Source organism: Mytilus galloprovincialis, chromosome 4, assembly GCF_965363235.1.
Source record: "Mytilus galloprovincialis chromosome 4, xbMytGall1.hap1.1, whole genome shotgun sequence".
Taxonomy (NCBI): domain Eukaryota; kingdom Metazoa; phylum Mollusca; class Bivalvia; order Mytilida; family Mytilidae; genus Mytilus; species Mytilus galloprovincialis.
The window spans coordinates 73,978,530-73,995,880 of record NC_134841.1 but is presented as its reverse complement, the minus strand read 5'-3'; the positions used below and the strand labels follow the sequence as shown (position 1 = coordinate 73,995,880).

General features: G+C 30.1%; 1 protein-coding gene across 4 annotated transcripts in view; it reads right to left on the bottom strand.

Annotated features, from left to right (window-relative positions):
- Positions 1-1,893: 1,893 nt before the first annotated feature.
- Positions 1,894-17,351, bottom strand: part of LOC143072913 (dynactin subunit 1-like) — a 57,773-nt gene continuing 42,315 nt past the window's right edge. For all 4 annotated transcript variants that reach the window (XM_076248080.1, XM_076248082.1, XM_076248083.1 and 1 more), the window contains 11 exons: positions 10,107-10,200; positions 9,130-9,258; positions 8,604-8,746; positions 8,120-8,253; positions 7,717-7,787; positions 7,461-7,532; positions 7,067-7,222; positions 6,665-6,722; positions 5,487-5,578; positions 4,122-4,217; positions 1,894-3,760 (listed from right to left, as the gene is read on the bottom strand). In XM_076248080.1, the coding sequence (XP_076104195.1) occupies positions 3,626-3,760; positions 4,122-4,217; positions 5,487-5,578; positions 6,665-6,722; positions 7,067-7,222; positions 7,461-7,532; positions 7,717-7,787; positions 8,120-8,253; positions 8,604-8,746; positions 9,130-9,258; positions 10,107-10,200 (1,180 nt within the window). In that variant the 3' untranslated portion in view covers positions 1,894-3,625. The remainder of the gene's footprint in view (positions 3,761-4,121; positions 4,218-5,486; positions 5,579-6,664; positions 6,723-7,066; positions 7,223-7,460; positions 7,533-7,716; positions 7,788-8,119; positions 8,254-8,603; positions 8,747-9,129; positions 9,259-10,106; positions 10,201-17,351) is intronic.

The window sequence follows — 17,351 nt, the reverse complement described above, 5'->3', positions numbered from 1 at the left end:
AGAGGTTTAGCTATCTTTAATCAAAGTGCTGGATAGCACCTCTGGGAAGTTTGCAACTGTAGATGTGTATTATTTCAAATACGTATTTACATCACAGCTTTGATGTTTTAACTAAACCATTTTCTTTTCAGCAATTATCAATTAAATGCTTCGCTGAGCGCAGCCTGAAACAACCGCACAGGTTGAACCCTGAACAGTTGGGACCAATTTGGACACAATATACAAACTTGCTACTGACTGAATTTGGATTGTTATCAAATTTTTTACATAATAAAGGTTTCTGACACAAAAAAAATGTCAAGGTCTTACAAATCTATTGCACAATACTGTGCAATTAAAGATTTTTTCTTGAAACTTTATAAAAATTGAATTTTGAAAAAAATTTTGAACCCCTTAAAAATTGGAACCCCTAACACTTTTTGAATCCCTCCTTGGATCAATTACCCCCACCCTCGATCCCTGCCTTTCATTTGTAGTATGGAACCTTGTAGTACAATTTCAGAGAGATCCATACACTTAAACAAAAGTTATTTCTATGTCTGGAAACTAGATTTATGCTTGTTTTTAGCCCTAATTCCTGCATAAATGGAGCAAATTCCTAAACGGTTGGGACCATCATCCCCAACCTTCCTTTTGTGATATTGAACTTTCTCATTTAATTTCAAAGAGATCCATTCAAGTCAACTAAAGTTATTATCCGGAAACAAATGTGTCTTCGGACCACACAGACGACGACATCATAGCATTATACAATAAAAAAAAAGATCTGGAGAAAACTACAGACATTTAGCAGGAAAGTGGAAACTGGCAATATTAAGATCAGTCAAACACACTGAAGGGTAAAAACTAGCAACCTCAATGAGTTGACAGTCTAGAAATCAGCCTAGATAAACAAATTTAATCAATCAGCCTCTAGAGATACAGTTCTAATAGAAAACATTAACAAAATAAAAATGTTTAGTCAGCCCCTATGCCACTGAACAGAGTTGTTGTGTCTTATAGGATTGTTATTGTCATTGTTAGTCTAATAGAGTATATTTAAAAAGTAGGACTTCCTAAATCTGGAAAGATGTACAAATATATATCAGATGGATAAATTAAGAGTGGTGAATTATACTTACACGCTCATACTTAATTCTATAGAAGTGCACTTGTAAAGGACTCTTTTGAATGCTGAATAAAGTTTAAAATCATAGGCAGGAAATTTGCTATAAAACTTGCAATATCTTGAAAAACTCACAAATTGTTGAGAAACATCTTTTTGTGTTACAATTGCATCAAAGATTATTTTAATCCAGGTGTAATATGCAATTCCAAATTTATTCCCATAGAGACTGTTTTATTGAAAATAGGAGAATTTTTTTTGTCTTTTTATTTATGTTTAAGAAAGCATACCATGGGGAATATATTTTTGAAAGCAAATTCTTAATAGAAATTAACAGAATTGCACTACAATTTTTTACAGTTTTCGTGCTTCATAATGTAGATATGCATATAATTTTCACATCTTTTTATGGATGTGGTAGGATTTCATCAAAATTTAATATATAGGTATAATATGCTATTCCAAATTGATCCCTTTGCTAAACATAATCAAACTCCATTACGGAAATGGTCACAAAAAAAAACATTTAAAAAGTTGTATGGCTAGGATCTTAACCTACACTGAACATGACATCTAGAATTATTTTTGTTGTTAAACTTTCTTCATTTCCAAAATATCCATTGGCCAAATTTTTCAAAATGTTAAGTTTATTGGTAATACATGTCATCAAACCAGTAGTAATAACATTTTTAAATTAATGTACATTTCTCATGATCTCAGCTCCATTCTCCCAACCAAATAACAGGGCAACTCATAATATAAAGCAGAAATAAATAAATGGAATAAAGTCATTTTTCATATTTTATTGATGATTTAACATTGACCTGCATTAACTTTGACCAAAGCATGTGTTTGCATTTGACAGTATATAGTAAATCACCAAAGCACAATACATTATTTTGACAATGCTACATTTGATTTTCAGGAAAACAACTGTAATTTTTAATTTCTACTCATAGTGGCAAGATTAAAATAATAAGTAAAATCCACTCTTAAAACAGATATATTAATTATCTAGAAGTTGTATAAATCAGATGTGTGTCACTTGTTTATATCAATGCTTAATTTTTTAGACTTAATGTAAATATGCTGGCCTTTGGCTGTTTTCTGCTCTTTGGACAGGTTGTTGTCTCTTTGACACGTTCCCCATTTCCATTCTCAATTTTATATAAGAGCACATTTTTTTATTATGAAACTATCACAAGAGCTTTACTGATTTTTTTCATCAAAACACTTTTGTTTAATTGTTACATAGGCACATAAATAATTTCACTTGGGTCTTCTGTAAGGTAATTGTGCATTACTTTCCTTATTGCATACCAATATTTTTATATTTCATTAAGATGATGAATGTTTACCAGTATACAAAGATTTGGAAAACATTATTTTGCAAGAAGCATTCAAAACTGACAGACTAAGATCTGTCGAAAAAGGTTCCTACATATATTTGTTACTACTTATATGGAAATTGTTTGTCTTGTAAATAGATTCACATCTAAACATAATAGTTATTTTCTGCTCAACTTGAAAATGTATTATTAAAGTTTGTCAAAAGGATTTTTTTCTTGTTTATTACAATATAATTTCACACAAAGCACAAGACATTACTCCTATTGGTCTTTCCTTAAAAATGCAGTTGGTCAAAACATGGATGTATAATATTTCGGGCATGTATTAAGGAGTAAAGCATATCTTGAATGTGAAAACATTTTTATGTTTAATAATGTTTCTAGATATAAAAACAAAAGTTAATCTAGGTTATGGTGTGACGTTGGTATAATAATATCTCTACATATCCCCAAAACTAAACAAAAAGATATCATTCCTACATATCCCCAACCATTCTAGATGATTTTTTTCTATGTAGCCAATGTATAATGTTTATTGCACTATTAAAAATTTAAGCATTTGTTTCTTAATATTGTTAAATGTTAATGAATTTAACCACATAATTGTAATAATAAATAAACAAATATAAATATAAAAAAACACTAATTTTCATTCATTTCCAAAATACTTGAAACATGAACTTAATAACATAATACACTTATATCTAAACATGCATTATTAGTTTTAATCAGATTTTGAAAAGAGAATTTTTATTTTTGATTACAAATATTCAAACTTTTCCATTCAAGCAGTATAGTTAAATTGAATCAACCATTTAATATAAATTTTCATTAACATACTTTTTGGTACTAAAACAGCGTTTCGTTAATTTATATCTCAAGTGAAGCGAAAAGATGAAACTATTGAGACATTTTGTCTTCATGAACAATTCACTGTTCAGAATCTACTTCTACCAATACGCGGCCACCATCAATAAGTTGATTATTTTGCCACTTTTGGATGCGCATTTAAAATTCAGATAAAAATAAGAATCAAAAGGACTATGGGTAAATATTGCCATTATTCATCAATCATAATGCTTGGGTGTCTGTTTTATTTTTTCAAACTTGAATAATGATGAAAATTAGTGTTTCACAATTCATAAACAAATGTTTTACATATAAGCACTAATCATGTGAATAATAAATGTATTTTCTGTAATTGATCTGATGTCACATGTATGGGTACACGTTCTCCATGGCAACCTTTCACAGGTATACATATCTTTGCTACTAACATACTGTCACCACTCTTTTCATGCAGCATCTAGAAAAACAATAATTTGTTAATATTTTTTTTTGAAAAAAAATTAACTAAACCACTGGCCTTAAAGTCTTTATATTACACCGATTTTGAATTTATTCTGTATTCAGATTAACTGTAATTCTATCAAGTGAAAAAATACCTGAAGTGGTGATTGTGTGGTAGGGTAAAAACGATTCAGACAAGTCAAGTTCCATGGTATAAACTGTTTTGATGGAGATAAGTTCATGTATAGAAGACATAAAACAGTTAATTTTTAACCAAAATTTCACCTTTAAATCATCAGAAGATAAAATGGAGCTTCTTAATACTGGCATTTTATATTTTCAGAGAGGATTGTAAAAAAATCATAAATAAACGTCACCTTGGCAAACTGTGGAGTAGGAAATGTAGAGAAATCTGCTCTGACTTGTCCTCCTGGTCTGTTAGCAGCTTGTACTGTTGTTATATTGGCTTGTAACTGGAAACAAATAATGTTATAATTATTGCTCAGGTAAATACTCTGCACCAGGGGACATAATCTGAAGTCCACACTTCTGGTTAGAATAAAAAATATTGTAAAAATAGCTATTTTTCATAATTTTTTGCAATTAGCACTTTCAAGTCTATTTGTATCATTTTATTTTTTTGGCAAAATTTGATCATGTTTTCTTTTAAAAAAAGATCTATTTTTTTTTTACATGTTTGCAACAATTTGTACCTTTGGTAATTTTTCTACTTGTGAAAGTCATGTAAAGTACTAGGTCCGGTAAGGGCCCATTTTGGTCTCAAATTTTAGGTTCACCTGGTGAAAGATTTTGTACACTTTTTAAACACTTAAGTGTCTACTTCAGTCGATTCAATTAGTTTGTGTGAAAGATTTGAACTGATTCAGTCATTTCAGACGCTCATATTCAAGCTTAAATATGGAAAATCTATCAAATATGCCATAATATGTCACTTTTCAGATAGTTTTTTGTCAAAAATGAAAGTGGCCGCATCGGTGTTCACCCTGAACCTTTATATATGATATGTATTATCATCAAATACAACTTACATTTAAATATTAGAATGAACACAAATGTGGCCACTTCCTTTAAAGACGAAATCTGTCTAAAATTTAACTAAAATGCTAAAATTGTGAAGATTTCAGTAATTAAGCACAACTTAATGATGCTAGTACCCAATATAAGTGCATTGTATTGTCAAAAACAGACCATATTTATGTAGCAGAAGTATTCTACTTTCCAATAAATTGCTAAAAGTTAATATTATAACAATTTTGTAAAACTGATATATTTTGGGGCCAAAAAGGGGTCTTACTGAACCTACTCCTCTGACAGTTAGCAAAAATAGTTGGTTACAGTATCTAAATAAATAGGGAATGTGTCAACGGAACACAGATGATGCCCTAATGTTACTAAGGGACATAACTCAAGAATGATAAAAATAACGCTACCCAAATTCTTCCTTAATCTGAGTTTTGTGGTAATAAGCATTGTGTATAAGTTTCATAATATTTGGGTAAAGCAAACTAAAGTTAGAGAACCAAAACAAATTTTGGGATGTTTAAATAGATCAGGATAAAACTTAATGCCCCTTCCGCTAAGACTGGAGAATGAAAAAAGTAAAAAGAAATTCCCACTTAACAGCTATATATAATGATGTTAAATTCAATTAATTTTCTCTTAGGATTTTAAAATGATACAATTCTGCCTAATGTTTTCTTTCTCAACATGCTAAATATTACCTCTTGCATCTTTTTCTCCAGTAACGTCAGTAATGTTGTTCTTGCTATCAATTCTTTTATAGGATCTACACTCTGTGATGCTGGTTCTAAACCTACAACAAAGTAATCAATGATATCAAAATATTTTTAAAATCATAATATTAAATTTATAGTCATAAACCTTTGCAGATGGACTTTTTGATTTAAAAAAAAATCATCCATAACTACAAAAACAATTGAAATGTTACAGAAAATTTGAAGACAATTTCTAATGTTTGAATTGGATTCATCTATCATCTTCAAATCAATAGTTATTTATAATAGTTCAAATCAATAGTTATTTATAATTAGATCTCTGACGATATATAAAAATTGAATACATTTGAGAAAATATTTGTTTGACTTATGCATTAATTTAAGCGTTGCAGATTAATTAAAATTAAAGTAAAGAAGATTATGTATCCATAGGTCACCATAACCTATATACCAGATGCAGACCAGATAATGTAATGCCCCCTTTAACTATCAAAGTTGGGCATACACAATAATTGCATCTTGTGTACTTTAAAATTCAATATAAACATTTAAAATTTCCCATAGAATAAAAAAACAAGATGCTGTCACAACGACAGCAAACCGGATTTATTAACATTTATTTGTGTCCTGGCAATATCACAAGAACCATAACTGATGAACGAAGAAAGTCAAAACCGTCATTATTGAACTTGACCTCCATTTTGTTGTCAGTAACAACATATTAAAATTTTAAAAGGTTTGGTTGACTGGTTCATGAGTAAATGCACGGACACGACATTTTTTAAACTTTCAAGAACCGTAACTCCTGAACGGTAAAAGTAAAAATCGTCATTATTGAACTTGACCTCCGTTATGTTGTCAGTAACAACATATTAAAATTTTAAAAGGTTTGGTTGACTGGTTCATGAGTAAATGCATGGACACAACATTTTTTAAACTTTCAAGAACCGTAACTCCTGAACGGTAAAGTCAAAACCGTCATTATTGAACTTGACCTCCATTTTGTTGTCAGTAACAACATATTAAAATTTTAAAAGGTTTGGTTGAACGCTTCATGAGTAAATGCACGGACAACATTTGGTTGCCGCCCGCCCGCACGCCCGCCGTACATCCCCAAATCACTAACCGACATTTTTGACACAAAAATCCGGTTAAAAACATACCAGGTTTACGCTTTGTAATATCAACCACTCTTGGATGTGAACACAAATTATTTACTTCCTGTAAAAAGAAATGAGGAGCAATCAAATTAAAATAATCATTTTGTGTTTAAAAAGTAAAATGCATAAATTCAACAATCATTTATTACTGTGAAGCATGACATATAATGCAATTTCTTATTAAAGTGTTAAAGACATTTTTTCCAGTTTTCTCAAACAATAGGAATATATAGCTAATTTTCTTACACCTCAACAGAATAAATTATAAAACCTGAATATTTTATCAAGGAACTATTTTAGTTTGAAAATGCGTGCCTAAATAATGTGAAATAACTCTAAGGTAAACCTAATAACAATCTGAAAATAGATATAAATATACAGAGAATATCTGAAAAACATATTTACATTTTGTAACTCTACTGTTTGTTTGACAAGATTCTTTAAGTCAGCAGCACCAGGAAAGCCATCTGGAATCTCTCTAGGTTTATCTGGTTCCTTATGTCTATTCATCCATGGAGCTCGTTTTGGTACTCTCAAGGGAGGTAATTTAGCCATTTTCTCCTGTTGTTAAAAAAAACATTTATATGTATGGTAACTGATTAAACCTTTTATTAGTCAACAGACTAATTCACAAAATTAAGGACCTTAAGGACAAAATACATTTTTTGTTTTGTTTTAATTCATAACATCTCAATATCCCCAATACTTTGAATTATGAAAATTTGACAAATGTATTAAAAGAAAAAATCTGTGAGTTAACAGGAAAGAGTAGTATAATCTTTATTAATACATGTAGTACCTTCATTTGATCTGCTTGTAATCGTATATTCTCATTCTTTGTAAACTTTAATGCTTCTTTCAGAGTAACAATCTGCAATGGGAAATTCAAAAACACACATCAATATAATTTATATAAAATGGAATTCATTGTCTATGTTATTGACAGTTTATCATCAAAGCTCAGTTTTTTCTGTGTTAAGTCCAATGTTTTATAGCATGAAAACTAACAAAATAACATTCATCATTACATTACAATTATTGAATATTAATCTTACCTGTTGTTGAAGGACTGGTGATTCGTGGATAGCTGTTGGCATACCTCCCATTGGTGATAAGGGACTAGTAGCTAAAGGAACAAAACAAAGGTGGTGTGTTATACTGGTAAACCATATCAAGTATACAATGTATAAGAAAGATAAAAGAACATATTTAATGACAACTACTACTCTAATGAAGCATGAGTCAATACTAACATTCATGATAAATATGTATAAATTGTACATGACCATGATTTTATTTGAAAATTGTTTGATTTTTCTGGTAAATATAATTTCTCTCAAATGGTCTAGATTCTCTGGAAAATCAAGTTAAATTAACAATGCATGTATTCTAATCGTACCGAGTGTTTCTAATAAAAGGATGCTTATAAGAAGAAAAGAAAGAAGAAAAATAAAATACCTGAAGCTTGTCTTGATATACCCTCTAATAATGACTTTTTAGACAACACTTTCAATCTTTCTTTCAGCTCATATTTCTCATGTTCTAGAGCATCAATGTCTGCTTGTAATGAATCCAACGTTTCTTCATACTGTCTGAAATCATTAAAAAGTTTTTTTCAACTTCCAGGTTTTCACACATATCCTAATACCTTTTTTAAAGACACACTTTCTAAGCCTAAAACCTTACAAAGGAAAATTCAAATATTAAGTTACAATTGAACAAATAAGCTTCATAACATCTATGAATGCATAATATGTATTATCTGGTAAAAAAGTTTCATTTAAATGTCTATTTCACTTTGTTACAAAACAATATATAACATGAGGAAACTTTTTATAGGAAATTATTACAGCTAAACCTTTTTGTATATTTCAAACTAGATCAGCTTTTTAATTGACATCATTATAGCAACAACAGCAATGCAAAAAAATATTTATCATACTTCTCTTTTTTCTTGAACTGTGCCAGCTGATCGTCTATTTTTCTTTGCATTTGATCCGTGCGGTCATCACTATCTCTTGTAGCATTTTCAACCTTCTTCTCTAACAATCCCAATCTGACTTGTTGACTGCTTAGTTCTTCTTGCTGTTAACAGACGGAAACAATAATTATGGCAGATATGTCATAACTTTTGTCAGGAAAACATAGACAAATTATCTGTTCAAAAAATGTGCTTCTTAACTATGAGATATCGTGATCACAGTGACCTGTTCTGTTCTTAAGTATTTCAGCTTTCTATATAAATTGTATGTAAAATGTATATGAGTTATTAATTTGGTCAAATGTTACTTAATTCAATTGTTTAACAAAAACATACAATACAGTCGTAAGCAGAAAAAAACCCTCTTCCATGAAACATTTAAAGGAAAATTATGATGCGCTTAACTTTTTATTCTAATTGATTTGACAAAAGACTAAATAAAATATCTCTATATAATGATCTATACTTTATATCACAATTTTAATACCTTCATGAGAAGTTTTTTCTTCAGTTCTATAATCTCTTCATCCTTTGTTGCCATTCTGTGTTTCATCAACTCAATGTCAGCAATTTGTGTCCTTAACATATCTGCTCTTACTTTTACCGGAGAAAGTGGCTATACAATAACAGAAGTAAACTTTATAAATAGAAATTCTGTTTTAAAAGTACTACTTCTTTTGACATTATATTTCATTAAAAATTAAACAAATATCAGATGGAGGAGTAATTTTTACAATATAAATCATTCCTTAAATAAACTTAAATTAATAAAGTATATTACTTTGTAATTATCAATTGTATGGTCATGTGTTTTTATTACGACATAAGTGAATACAAAATATAGTTCTTCGTTGGTCCTAGGGAACTATATCATGTATATAGGGAATTGCAAGTGCTTAATAGCCATTCATAACAATATGAAACAGTTGATTTTAATAACGATTCTACTGTAATAATCATGTTTGAATACAATTTTCTAACAATAAATGTAAATAGTTATTATGGTTTTGAAAGAATTAAAGTGTTTTTCACATGGATTTTTTAAGTATTTATACTTTACATACACATTTCAGTATAACCAATTTTCTAGTAATTTGTCAAGTGTCTATCTTTAAGCTGCTGGAATAAAACATTTCAACAGAAACAGCTTCATTTAAAGAGACTTATACTCAGATTTGCTTATGAAACTATTCCAAACAAAATCTACAACTTGCAAGAAAATGAGTTAATAGATACTGTAGACCAACTTATTTTCGTGAATACTTTATTTCTTGTTACACCTTTTCTAGACTACTTTGTGGCTATTTAATTTTGGATTTTCTTCATACAGAATGATCAAAGTTTTACATATTCATGACGATTTATATTCACGTTATTTTTCTACTCACAAAAGTCACGAAAATAAATCACTCACGAAAATAAGTTGGTCTACAGTAAATGTTTACTGCCATAAATAAGTTATACCATTTTCTCGTGTGTTCCATCAAAATCATATTCTCCATTCTCCATAGCATTGGCTAACTTATTCATGGCCCCAGCGACCATACCAAATGACTTTCTGTAAACAATCAAACTCCATTTACCATTTACAAAGAATAGTAGCTTTTTTCTGAGGTTCATATTTTGTCACCATAGCAACGATGTAGTTTTTCATAAATTTCAACATTGTAGACTCCTGCCTGTTTTTCAGGAACTTGATAAATTAATTTATTGTCTCTTTTGCTAAAAGTATTTGGTATTAATCATTACTTTAGGAAAGTTGCTTGTGAGCTTCAAAATAACAAGGTTCCAGAAGTATTGTTATATTCTGTCAGAAATTTGCCATAAAAGAATTATTCAGCCGTAAAAAAATGTGTGTCAATGCAATTGTTTTTGAATATACACATTTAAAAAATTTGCAGGCTCTGGAGTTCTATTTGTCTATCAGATATCTAGTACATGTATAGAGGTATTTATATTGTCAAAATCTTTCATGAAATAATAACTATTTCACCAGGTTTAACAAGTGTACAGTTTTTAAAATGCATCTTAAAAAAAATATGTTAAGAAAGTGGTAGCTACTTGGCAAAATTTTCTGATGCTATTTGGCAAACAAACATCTTTAATGGGAGTTTAATTCAATTTTCTACAACTTTATTTTAATATCTATATATCAATTATAACTTACTATTTTTACAATAGTTTGTGCCTGTTGAAAACATTCAACATGTATGCCTGTCCCAAGTCGGGAGCCTGTATTTCAGTGGTTGTCGTTTGTTTATGTGTTACATAATTTGTTTTTCGTTCATTTTTTTACATAAATAAGACCGTTAGTTTTCTCGTTTGAATTGTTTACATTGTCTTATCGGGGCCTATTATAGCTGACTATGCGGTATGGGCTTTGCTCATTGTTGAAGGCCATACGGTGACCTATAGTTGTTAATGTCTATGTCATTTTGGTCTGTTGTAGATAGTTGTCTCATTGGCAATCATACTACATCTTCTTTTTTATATGATGGAACACAAAAAGCAAATATCAAATACATAAAGTTAGGCCAAGATTTTTTAATTTGTTGGTTTATGGATACGCCGACCCGATTTTGCCAATTTGAAGAATAAAAATAAAAGACTTTTCATGCTTTTTTATTCCCGCCAACCCAAAAAAAACAATTATCTCTAAAAAATAAATAAATTATCATTTTTTATGAAATTAAATGCATTAAACAATAATGGAATTGATAACACTTTCTATCGTGAAAATTGAAACTTCCAATTTACATATCTAAAAATAGACAAATCAATAATAACTGACCTTGAAATGTCGTTTGCGCAAATAATTTTGTGGAACGAAACCTATGTTTAAAACCCATTACACATTAAGTTCGTTTCCCGTATTTGTCATCATTGCGTAGAGTGGGGTGCTCATTTTCGCCATATCTTTCCATGTTTTCTTTGGTTTATGTTCAGGTCTTTATGTTTTAGAAGTATACTGATATTTCTATATGAAGATAACTTCACATGCAAAATATTTTTAGCTTTAAAACGTGTTTCTTTTCAGAAAAATCATCTGAAAAGTTGGATTAAAGGGTGTTTGAAATTTCCTAATGTTTTGTCAACGGGGGACACATATTCGCCGTTTTTACACATCTAATTTAAACCAAATAACTACAGCTTTAAACAATATTTATCAAATAAATTTCATTATAGATGAATAGCAGACATTTGAAAGGTGTAAAAAAAAAACTAAGTTTAGGGCAACCAGTCATAGAATTACTAAGAAATACTTCTTTTAAATCGTTTTTTTCATTCAGGAAATTGGCTTAAAATCGTTGTCCGTTTATCGGTCCTTTGCGGTAAGTGCCGAAATTTAGTCTCATTTTCAAAAATAATCATATTTGTTATAAAAATATAATTTACCGGCATATTTCTTCCATTTCAACCATCCTTTGAAGTTTTTACACCTCAAAATCATAAAACGGCGAAATTGTGTCCATGGCGAATATGAGTGCTCCACTCTTATATAGAAAATGGAAAATGATGAAGACTTCAAGTTGAAGAACTTAATCAAAACAAATCCTTTGGAATTTCCTTCAGACTTTTGTCATTGATAATTAAAAATCAAAGAGCTGAATAGCTCTGAGGGGAAAGACGGCCCTTGTTTCTATTTTATTATGTTTTTGGAAAGGGGGGGGGGGTATCTTTTGATAGTTTACATATGAAGAATGAAAAAGAGAACCGCTAGAACATGTAGAAAGGTTGACAATATTGAAATCAATTGTTGTTTATGTAATTTCATTTCCTTAGTTTAGGATTCAATTTGGACCAATGGAAGTGATCTGCATCTTCTAAATCTAAACATTAACATTAAAGTGGATAGCTAATTATCTAAAACTCAACTGAATTCTGTCATTTCACAACAACTACAATAATTTTTGAAATCTTGATTGTGTACCACTGAACTGCAGGCTAGGGCCATTTTCCATTTTTTGTGACAGTACTCTTGGATTTTAAAGTTTTTTCTTTAGAAAGTGTGGACTGAAAAATCTATTCAGTTTTAAATTTCCATTGTTAAAGTTCTTAGTTACAACTCTCATCACAGGGAAACAGGTACTAATAAAAAAAAACAATATGAGTGATGTAAACTGTGTGAAGCTTGTTTCCAAATCATAATTTTGAAATATTTGTAAATATAAATATGTTAAAACTATAAAAATGCAAATTTTTTTTTTTCTTTTTTTTTTACCATTACAATGATTATGTAGGTACACAAAAATTTAGTTTTAATAGAAGACTACTAATCCAATGAAAAGTCACATTTGAAGTGTTTAAATACTTTAACTTTTATTTTAGTGGATAATTACTCATCAATTGAGATGCTCCTGAATTGGAGGAAGATTCTCAGAATTTTTACAGAAACAAGTGGTCTCACTAATTAACAACAAAAAGAATTTTAGCGACAAGAAGCGACAAGAAGAATATGTTTTTCTTGTCGCTAAATAGTCTTCTTGACGCTTCTTGTCGCTTTTTGACGCTTCTTGTCTCTAATTAGTGAGACCCGAAAAAAGTAATAAAATCGTTTCTTTCCCCTGTGTCATGTAACCCCACGATCTTTGTTTATTTTGAAAGTTGTTGACCTAAGATATCCCTGCTTCTTCCAAGAATGACGTCACTATAAAATACAATGTAGGTTGGATATATTTAGAATATCTCGTCATACTAATTTTTCCGGATTGTTAAATAAACGTAAATAGTGTAAAGGAGAGTTCAAGATACGATAATTTCGTGAGAAACAGAAGGGAAATGTGTAAAAAAGTGTTTAAAGTCAAACTATTCATTTCTGGGTCTCCTTCTCTTCAATCTAAGTAAGATTTGTTGGGGGTTTTCCCTCACTATAACATGTATAAAAACAAAATGAATGATGTGAGGGAGTGTCACTCTGGTCAACCCCATAGGGGATTGACGGCTTGAAGCTGTCTTTCCCCAAAAAATATCGTCCATTTAGATATAAACCAGATGCTCCGCAGGGTGCAGCTTTATACGACCATAGAGGTTGAACCCTGAACGGTTGGGGCAAGTATGGACACAACATTCAAGTTGGATTCAGCTCTAAATTTGGATTGTGATTAAATAGTTGAAACAGCACAGGTTTCTGACACAGAATAAATGTGGTCTAATGAACATAATTTTTTTTTTGTCTTTGAGCAATTTACTATGCTGTTGAATATTTATCCTCTCAAAACAATGTTTGTAGAAATTTTCTTCTTATTTATGAAATCTGAAATGAGAAATATTGATATTGAAATATTGCTATTGCGCAATATTGTGCAATTAGATATTTATTGCTATTGCGCAATACTGTGCAATTGGAAATTTCTTGCTATTGCACAATATTGTGCAATTGAAGATTTCTTGCTATTGCGCAATACTGTGCAATTGAAAATTTCTTGCTATTGCACAATACTTAATATAATAATTTTGGACCCTGATTTGGACCAACTTGAAAACTGGGCCCATAATAAAAAATCTAAGTACATGTTTAGATTCAGCATATCAAAGAACCCCAAGAATTCAATTTTTGTTAAAATCAAGCTAAGTTTAATTTTGGACCCTTTGGACCTTAATGTAGACCAATTTGAAAACAGGACCAACCAAATGCTCCGCAGGGCGCAGCTTTATACAACCGCAGAGGTTGAACCCTGAACGGTTGGGGCAAGTATGGACACAACATTCAAGCTGGATTCAGCTCTTAATTTGGATTGTGATTAAATAGTTGACACAGCATAGGTTTCTGACACAGAATGAATGTGGTCTAACGAACTTAAAATTTTTTTTTTTTTTTTTTTTGCCTTTGAGCAATTCACTATGCTGTTGAATATTTATCCTCTCAAAAAAATGTTTTTAGAAATTTTCTTTTTATTTATGAAATCTGAAATGAGAAAAATTTAACCCCCCCCCCCCCTCCCACATTTTTTTTCACATCCCCCTTTCCCTTTTTCCAAAACTGATCTCAATTCAAATTTCTAATGGAGTTTGCAACAATAACTACTCATTTAAATACATCATAAAATATTAAAATGTAAAATAAAGTGCTTGTTATCACTGAATGGTAAAGATTGTTTTAATTTATCAGTTGGTAGTAAAAGTGAATATACATTGTATATTGTATAAAACAATGATTTAAGTTGATTCAACTACTATTCTGGACAAAAAAAGATAACTCCAATTGAAAATTGCTTGCTATTGCACAATATTGTGCAATTAGATATTTCTTGCTATTGCACAATACTGTGCAATTGAAAATATTTCCTATTGCACAATACTGTGCAATTGAAAATTTCTTGCTATTGCACAATACTGTGCAATTGAAGATTTCTTGCTATTGCTGAATACTGTGCAATTGATAATTTCTTGCTATTGCACAATACTTAATATGATAATTTTGAATCCTGATTTGACCCAACTTGAAAACTGGGCCCATAATCAAAAATCTAAGTACATGTTTAGATTCAGCATATCAAAAAAGCCCAAGAATTCAATTTTTGTTAAAATCAAACTTAGTTTAATTTTGGACCCTTTGGACTTTAATGTAGACCAATTTGAAAACGGCACCAAAAATTAAGAATCTACATACACAGTTAGATTTGGCATATCAAAGAACCCCAATTATTCAATTTTTAATGAAATCAAACAAAGTTTAATTTTGGACCCCGATTTGGACCAACTTGAAAACTGTGCCAATAATAAAAAAAAATTTAAGTACATTTTTAGATTCAGCATATTAAAGAACCCCAAGGATTCAATTTTTGTTAAAATCAAACTAAGTTTAATTTTGGAACCTTTGGACCTTAATGTAGACCAATTTGAAAACGGGACCAAAAATTAAGAATCTTCATACACAGTTAGATTCGGCATATCAAAGAACTTGAATTATTAAATTTTTGATGAAATCAAACAAAGTTCAATTTTGGACCCTTTGGGCCCCTTATTCCTAAACTGTTGAGACTGAAACTCCCAAAATCAAACCCAACTTTTCTTTTATCGTCATAAACCTTGTGTTTAAATTTCATAGATTTCTATTTACTTATACTAAAGTTATGGTGCAAAAACCAAGAATAATGCTTATTTGGGCCCCTTTTTGGCCCCTAATTCCTAAACTGTTGGGACCTCAACTCCAAAAATCAATCTCAACCTTTTTTTTATGGTCATAAACCTTGTGTTCAAATTTCATACATTTCTATTAACTTATACCAAAGTTATTGTGCGAAAACCAAGAATAATGCTTATATGGGCCCTTTTTTGGCCCCTAATTCCTAAACTATTGGGACCAAAACACCCAAAATCAATCCCAACCTCCCTTTTATGGTCCTAAACCTTGTGTTTAAATTTCATAGATTTCTATTTACTTTTACTAAAGTTAAGAGTGCGAAAACCAAAAGTCTTTGGACGACGACGCCAACGTGATACCAATATACGACCAAAAAATTTTCAATTTTTGCGGTCGTATAAAAACCAACCCCTGATCTGCAAACATTAGAAAACTCAAAGATTCTTAAGATCTCTTAAGAGCATGGGTCTTTTACCTCAATGTATTTGTATCTTTAGCAATGGACTACAGCCTAAAATTAAATTCATGACAAAAACCACTTTTTTGTTGATCTTGTACTGCCTATCACTTTTTTTTCTGTTTTCAGTTTCTTTCTCTTCTATAGTTTTTGCCAAGAACACATAAAAGGGTGAATAATAGTTCTTTTAGGGCAATAACTCCTAAAGAGAATTCTTGTGATTTGGGCTAAATTTAACTTTTAAGTACAGTCATGGGACAAAAGTGAGTTCTCACTCAGAAAATGTCCTATTATTTCAATTAAGAAATCGATATTTTTCAAAAAAATATTACCAAGTAACTGTATGATTGATTTTAATAAAGTAGATACCAAAAGATGTAAAAATGACTGAAGTTTTATTGTTTATTTAGTCATAACTTTCTGGAGTTTAGTTTTCATCATCTGATGAGTTGAACACAAATGCAAATTTTTAGGATTTTAATTTGGTTAGAATAATAGCAAACTTTTCAAGAAATATTTTTCTTTGTGTTCATCTCGTCAGAAAATTAAAATGAGCATGAATAATATTCTAACCAAATAAACAATAAAACTTGAGACATTTCTACATCTTTTGGTATCTTTATTATGAAAATCGCTCATACAGTTACTTCGTAATAATTTTTTGAAAAATATCGATTTTAGTTGATGTTCAATCACTGTAAATCTTGTCTAGCTTATCATTTTGCTTTTTTGAAATGTCTATGTCTTTTATAATTTTAAAAATAATTATAAGACAAAAACACTAAAAATGGGTAAAGATTGTCATTAAAGAGTACAAGAAGAGGTCTTCTGGCAGTTCTGATGAAAATAGAAAAATCCTAGATTTCAACATTATCAACGTATTTTGTTCAATATCTATAGCACAATTTTCAAAATTATCGACAAAATTTGTTTTTTACCCCTATGTTGCTACTTTTCGGCCATGTGGGCCATACTAGTTTGCTGTAAGGGTCTTCCTAACATTATTTAAACAAAATAACCAAAATGATGATTGTGGCCAAGTTTGGTTAGATTTGGCCAAGCAGTTTCAGAGGAGAAGATTTCTATAAAAGTTAATGGGTTATGACAACAGAAAACGAATGCCAAGTGATGAAAAAAGCTAGCTTGGCCCTGTAGGCAGATGAGCTCT